The sequence below is a fragment of the Loxodonta africana genome, chromosome 7 (assembly GCF_030014295.1).
Source record: "Loxodonta africana isolate mLoxAfr1 chromosome 7, mLoxAfr1.hap2, whole genome shotgun sequence".
In the NCBI taxonomy this organism is placed as follows: domain Eukaryota; kingdom Metazoa; phylum Chordata; class Mammalia; order Proboscidea; family Elephantidae; genus Loxodonta; species Loxodonta africana.
This window is the reverse complement of record NC_087348.1, coordinates 80,621,431-80,629,257: the sequence shown is the minus strand read 5'-3', so window position 1 is coordinate 80,629,257 and position 7,827 is coordinate 80,621,431. Positions and strand designations below refer to the sequence as shown.

General features: G+C 39.8%; 1 protein-coding gene across 1 annotated transcript; it reads left to right on the top strand.

Annotated features, from left to right (window-relative positions):
* Window positions 1-431: 431 nt before the first annotated feature.
* On the top strand, window positions 432-1,705 carry LOC135231986 (olfactory receptor 52E4). Its single transcript, XM_064289232.1, has one exon. It carries the CDS (start codon window positions 583-585, stop codon window positions 1,591-1,593), a length of 1,011 nt encoding a protein of 336 aa, XP_064145302.1. The 5' UTR covers window positions 432-582; the 3' UTR covers window positions 1,594-1,705.
* The last annotated feature ends 6,122 nt before the right edge of the window (window positions 1,706-7,827 follow it).

Below are 7,827 nucleotides of genomic sequence, written 5' to 3'. Positions count from 1 at the left end.
TGCAATCTCCTGTTTACATCAGCATTTTATCTGTTATGATATTACATCCCATATACCGTCTGGAAAACTCCCCGGTGCACTCATGATAGAATGAGAGTAACATGGGAATATAATGTCCTTCATGAAAATAGTTTTGACCTTGTGGAGTCCTTGAAAGAGTCTTGGGAATGCCCAGATATCACAAGACCATGCTTTAGAATCATTGGATAAGGTAATTTTCTAAAAGTACTAAGGGGCTACTTACAAAAGGAATAAAAAGGAATGTCCCCCCCCAAAACATGTAAATATCCCCCCATTATATTCATTGTGAAATATTGCCAGTTCTTTCAAAGATCTCAAATTTTAAAATAAGTAAATAAAACCTGGGACTATACTGTCTATGATGGATCTCATAGAACAAAAACAGGTGCTGAGATATTTGTTCAGTTATCATCCAGAAAGAAAAGACCCTCTGATGTTGGTAAGTTAACTACCTCCACCATTACCTCTAGTACACTGATTAGAGATCTTTCCATTTCTCTAGGACCTTGATAACAGAAGACATTTTAAAAAGTGAGGTCCCTTCTTCATAACAGGATTTCAATGACACTTGCTAGAAGAATGCCTTCTATCAATGACACCCAGTTCCATCCCCCCGTCTTTCTCCTGCTGGGAATACCAGGCCTGGAAACTGTACACACCTGGATTGCTTTCCCATTCTGTATTGTGTACCTGATTGCACTTGTGGGAAACATTACCATCCTTTTTGTGATCATGATTGAACACAGTCTCCACCAGCCCATGTTCTACTTTCTGGCCATGTTGTCTATGATTGATCTGGGTCTGTCCACATCCACGATCCCGAAAGTGCTGGGAATCTTCTGGTTCAATCTCCAGGAGATCAGTTTTGGGGAATGCCTTACTCAGATGTTCTTTATCCACATGTTTTCAGGCATGGAAACTGTTCTACTGGTGGTCATGGCCTATGACCGTTTTGTTGCCATCTGCAAACCTCTCCAGTACACCATGATCCTCACCAATAAAACCATCACCATTCTAGGCTCCGTTGTTGTTGGAAGGAATTTAATTCTTGTGACCCCATTTGTGTTTCTCATCCTGCGGCTGCCCTTTTGTGGGCATCACATCATCCCTCACACTTACTGTGAGCACATGGGTCTTGCCCGATTGGCCTGTGCTCCCATCAAGGTCAACATCATCTATGGGCTCATGGTGATTCCTAATATTATTGTGGATGTGATCCTGATTGCCTCTTCCTATGTGCTCATCCTCCGAGCTGTTTTTCGCCTTCCCTCTCAGGATGCCCGACTAAAGGCTCTCAATACCTGTGGTTCCCATGTTTGTGTCATGCTGTGCTTCTACACACCAGCATTTTTTTCTTTTATGACCCATCGTTTTGGTCAGAACATTCCCCGCTATATCCACATTCTTTTGGCTAATCTATATGTGGTTGTTCCACCTGCCCTTAACCCAGTCATCTATGGAGTCAGGACCAAGCAGAACCGGGAACAGGTTGTGAAGATATTTGTACAGAAAAAACAATTCCAAAGAGGTGGAAAAATATATTCATATACTACCCAAAATATGATAATCTGAGCTCTATTTTACATCTTCTATAACGCGGAGTAATGATGGCCAAATTTTTCATTTTGATTGGCAGTGGTTTAGAGTAGGCAGATAAAAGAAAGTTATCTCTACTAATACTCCTCTTTCCACATGTATCTGGGCAAAAGACAGAGAGTAATGGAGAAAACAGATATCCTGAGAGCAGTGGTTTTAGAGCAGAATGGCAGGCAAAGAAGAGTGCAAATTGTCCCCATTTCTTTGTATGCCTTCTCTTATAAAAAAAAAAAAAAAAATTTTCTCTTATAGGTAAGATTAAAACTTGAAGGAACTCTCATCTAATGAGCTCACTTTTTTTAAGTTTATTGTGCTTTAATTGAAAGTTTACAAATCAACGAGTCTCTCATACAAAATCTTATACATACCTTGGTATGTACTTCTAGTTGCTGTTCTCCTAATGAGAAAGCACACTCCTTCTCTCCACCCTGTATTCCCATGTCCACTCAGCCAGTTTCTGTCTCACTCTGCCTTCTCCTCTCCACTTTAGACAGGAGCTGCACACATAGTGTCATGTGTCTGCTTGAGCCACAAAGCTCACTCCTCACCAGTATCATTTTCTATCATATAGACCAGTCCAACCCCTCTCTGAAGAGTTGGCTTTGAGAATAGTTCCAGCCCTGGGCTAACAGAAGGTCTGAGGACCACGACCTCCCATTTCCTTCCAGTCTCAGTCAGACCATTAAGTCTGCTTTTTTTTTTTTTTTTTCTTTTAAACAAGAATTTGATGTCTGCCTTCCACTGCTCCCCTTCTCCACCAGGGATTCTCTGTTGTGTTCCCCATTGGGGCATAAACTCATTTTTATAGATAAAGAAAATAAGGCTTATGTATTGTTTTCTGGCAATGTCTGAATCAGAACATCTCCTGATCCATAGTTTCACATTATTTACATCTCTTCAAATTTCTTCTTCCTTCTTTAAAATAATTGACTCGTTTATATTTTTATGTTCTCTAGTCTTGTTCTCATTGCCATTCTTGCTCTGTCCTCTTTCTTCTTCCCCTTCTTTCTCTGTCCCTCTCCTTTATTCATTCTTTTTCCAATAAACTAAGTTTTTGTGAATTGGGGAATATGAAAGACTAAGGTATGGACATTAAGAAGACATGCTATTATTTCCTTGCTTGAAGTGAAGTCATCTTAGATATAAATAAGTTTATGTGTGCCCAGGTGTAAGTCTAATTGGCTCCTACCTTACAATTTCCCTTCCCTTCTATACCATTTACACAGGACTTTAGAAAAATCATAAAATGAAATCATAGTCATTCCACAGTTTAAGCACAAGGCCACGCTGGACATCAAGATCAGAATAGTCTGACTATAATTTATTAATCCTGTAAAAACAAAAAAACCCAAACCTGTAGATACTCAATATTTAGTTCCATTTACAAACTCCAGATATGCCTGGAGAATATGATTTTCTTAAATCAATTGAAAGAGGTACTCAGCTGACATTTGTGACTGACCAGAGCACTCTTCTTAGAAATGAGAAGTCTCCATCATCTTCTACGATTTAGATCTACTCTCTATGATGACAAACAATTAGCAGCACACTACAATATGGTACTGAAAAATAGGGGCATGTGCAACCAAGTAGGCAAGGATAACATTACCTGTGTAATTTCTGTGAATCTGGTCAGCTCTTCATCTGAAATTTGACACTGGCAAATGCACAATTCCTGCATCCTAGAGCATCTTGTAGGATGTGACCATTGGTTATTTTTTTTTCACCCTCTACCTCTTGCTCCTAAAATTTTATCAGAACACAGAATATTAAAGATGGAAAAAATGTTGACACTCAACTGATCTATCCCCTTCATTTTACAAATAAGAAACCTGAGTTCCAAAGAAAAGCAGGAACTTATTTTCATAAAATATATAAATTGCACCCATCCTTATCATCATTTTCATGTAACAAGAGGTCGACAATTATACAGATAAATTCTTTTGACCACACACTCGTAACTCTTACAGGAGATTTGGAGCAGAAAATATTTTATGTATGTATGTGAGGCTCCACCATTGGGCCCAGGTAGAAAGATCTAGAAAAGCAGGAGATAAAGCAAGTAGCCTGGGACTGGAGTTAGTAATGAGAAATGGGAAGTTATGAAAACTCTGAGTGTAAGCGCCAGTAGGCTAGTACCAAAGAGTGATGAAAATTGGTATAGCCCTCATCACTATGTCCATAGGTTCTGAGTGGTAAGAAATGACCAACTCCCTGGTCAGCAATACCTGGACCACACATACCAAAAAAAAAAAAACCAAACCCATTGCCGTCAAATCAATTCCAACTCATAAAGACCCTATAGGACAGAGTAGAACTGCCTAATAGAGTTTCCAAGGAGTGCCTCGTGGATTTGATCGGCCGGCCTTTTGGTTAGCAGCCATAGCACTTAACCACCACACTACGAGGGTTTCCATAGCACACATAAGCATGCTAAATTAAGCCTATGATTTTTTTCTACTGGCAATGATATGAAGGGGTCTGTGGCATGTAAAAAGCAATCTTCTGGTTAAATCTGTTACTGGGAGTTGGAAAAGATTTAATAGCAGCATAACTCTGTGCACAACGTGGATTGGAGTGTACAATAATGCTGGCCCTGAAAAAGTTTACACACAAATTGCAGTATCATGCTTAGACCTGGGTAAGCAGAGCCCCTGTCCTGGGCACCCAGCTCAAGAACCTCTGTACTTTGGAGAAGTAGATTACTAAAAAACAGTTAAGTCCCCTTCTGGTGCTTCAGACCGTCTGGGGTCAGCAGTACCATCTGGGTAAACACCCATAGGTCAGTCTCAATTTCTCCTCTTTAGAGAACTCTATGACGCTCTTCCACCAATGCCTACCAGCTCGTGGGGTTGACCATTTGCCCTAAGGATGTTCCAGGGGCCCTGTGTCTGGGACCTGATTTCAAGAGGCTGGGCTGGTGGACAGATAACTCGCACTGGACACCATAGGTCTTTCATGAAGTCAATATAAAATGGAACTGACAGAATTGTGCTGACATGTTGATTTAGGGTGAGCCTTACTCATGTCGAGGAGCCCTGGTGGCGTGGTGGTGGCATAGTGGTTAAAGTGATTGATTGCTAAACAAAAGGTTGGCAGTCTGAAATCATCAGTGGCTCTGCAGGAGAAAGATGTGGCAGTCTGCTTCTGTAGAGATTTATAGCCTTGGAAACCCTATACGGTCGCTATGAGTCAGAATCAACTCCAAGGCAGTAGGTTTGTTTTTTTTGGTCTCACTCATGTCAGGCATGAGTTCAGGCCCCTGGGCTACCCATGATCTACTGCTAACCTTTGGGCTTGAGCCACATGCATAGAGCTGTACACTGGCTCTCACCTATCTGCATTCTGACCAGCAGACATTCTTTACCCTATCTCCTCACTACCACTTGGCACTGGTTACCAGGGATCATCCCATAGGTTCAAGCCAACTCTCAGGCAGTCCTTCAGAAGAGGCTACTCCAAGGATTTTCAAGACTACTGCTCTACAATACCACCAGGTACTTCCAATCTTTGAACTGATGTGGGAGCATGATGCTTCCCTGGTGTTAAGTAATGGTAGAAGAGGCAGGGGTATTCCTGTATGAATAGGAGCAGTTGTCTCACCCTGCCCACAGACCCATCACCTATACTTCACACTGATGGCACCAGGGGAAAGTAAACAGTCATCCAGAATTGAAAGAGCTCACATTCTAGAAACGCAGTGATTAAGGCCTAAGGATTTCAGATGGTTAGAAGATATGTTTTTGCTATAAAATTTCAGATGGTAAATTTACATGAACAGAGGAAGAGCTATAATTCACATTTTTCTGATTGCTCTGCTTAAGATTGGTGTTTGTGGACATTATCAATGAAACACAGAAACACAGAAACAACCTCTGAGACAGTCATTGGAAGGCTTTATTCACAGGCAGCACAATGAATGAAGCAGTGTCATAAGCAATGGTGCAAATCAGCATTAAATAAATTAAATTCTTGGTAGAGGCAAGGTCTGTTTTGTTCTAAAGAGCCATGACATTGTAAGTAATAACACTGTTGCTAACTTTTGCTTGTGGCAGGAATATTGAAATGGCCAGGAATGGCGTGTTTGACAATAAGAAGCACGAATAGATAATCCTTGGGCCTGAATAGAAAGAGAAGGTACTTGGACACTGTAGAGCCTTCATGTGTGGTGATTTGACAACAACGAAACATATGAGCACTTCTTCTCTACCCATTATTCTAAATCTTCAGTGATAAATCACGGTATATCATATGGGTCCACAAATTAGTAATACATTTTTAGTCAAAGAGTTTATATAGTAAAGGACTCACACACACATAAAAATTTGTCCTGGACACCACATACCTTAGGGAAGGCCCTGCATACTTTTTTACATTTAGCCTCTGAATGTCCAGTATCTAGCTTCAAGCTTCACTCACTTGTGTGATCTGTTTCAAAGTATTACTGCCCCAGACTGGAACCCTGGTGGTGTAGTGGTTAAGAGCTACAGGGGCTAACTAGAAGGTTGGCAGTTCAAATCCACCAGGCACTCCTTGGAAACCCTATGTGGCAGTTCTGCTCTGTCCTATTGGGTTGCTATGAGTCAGAATCAACTCAATGGCAAAGAGTTTTACGGGACTGGAACATGGCCCTAGAATTCTGGAAATAATCTGTATGCAGTTTGAGTACTCATTTCCTTATCAAGCTGTGTGCATGAGTATGTATGCACACAGGCTAATGTTTATGCATTAAATATGGCATGGACATGCCAGTGCTAAGAATATTACATGCACTCACACACAGATTAATAAAAATATAGATGATATCATAAGAAGAAAAAAGATACAAAACATAAAAATAGATTAAGAAATAGTGACAAGAGATGAGATGAAGTTAAGTTAATTATATTCTACTAGGATTAAATGTTCTAATATAATGTCACTTTTCCATAAACCTCTCTTACTCTCCCAAATACTTCCTTCTCCTTGGGAGAACTTTATGTATTATTTCATGATACTTTACAGGACATAGAAACAAGTAGAACTCATATAATATTAGTGCATTTTTTTGATGCTTCATTATCCAACAGCACCTTGGGAACAGACATAAGAAGAAGAAAAAAAAAAAAAAAACCCTTGCTGCCAAGTTGATTCCAACTCATAGAAACAGACATAGCTCGCTCTAATTCAAAGAAGTAAACTTCTCTGAAGTTTAACTCAGGTGCAATATTTTCTCAAATCCCTTCTAAAGTTGATCTACTCAATCAACTTATCGACCCACAACTTACAATATCCAGCCAGAGCCTTGATATTATTCTATTTCATAGAAGTTTATAAAAAATTTCAGATGCTTTGAGACCTTCCATTCTCCAGGTGCCAAGCTTGAATAAAATCCTCAACAGTTTTCCAAGGTGATTTCCCCATTTTATACTCCTACCAACAAGATGTAAGTATTCTGGTTGCTATACATTCTCACCAGCATTTGCTCTTTCTAGTCTTTTGAATTTTAGCTGCTCTAGTGAGAGGGAACTGCTATCTGATTGTAGTTTTAATTTTCATTTCTCTGATGATGACTAAGGTTGAGCAAATTTTCAATACTTACCTGCCATCCTTAAATCTTCTTTTCTGAAGTTTGTGTTAGTCTTCTCCGAAGCTGCAAAATTAACTACTTGAGATATATTTGCATTTAGTCCCAATACCTTTGAGAAATTAAAGTTCAGAGATAAAACTTCTGTGACAAAAGTTAACATTAACACCAGTAAAATAAAATATATGTGCAATTGTTGTTAGGTGCAATCGAGCTAATTGCAACTCACAGCGACCTTATGTGTAAGAGAAAAAATGTTGCCCCATCCTGTGCCATTCTCACCATCTTTGCTATGTTTGAGCCATTGTTGCAACCACTGTGTCAATCCATCTCATCAAGGATCTTCCTTTTTTCACTGACCCCCTATTCAACCAAGCATGATTTCTTCTTCAGGGATTGGTCCTTTCTGATAATATGTCCTAAGTAAGCAAGAAAAAGTCTTGCCATTCTTACTTCTAAGGAGCATTGTGGTTTTACTTCCTCCAAGACAGATTTGTTCCTTCTTCTGGCAGTTCATGGTATATTTGGTGTTCTTCACCAACACCATAATTCAAATGCCCAAACTCTTCTTCAGTCATCCTTATTCATTGTCCAGCTTTCACACGCATACGAGGCAATTGAAAATACTATGGCTTGGGTCAGGC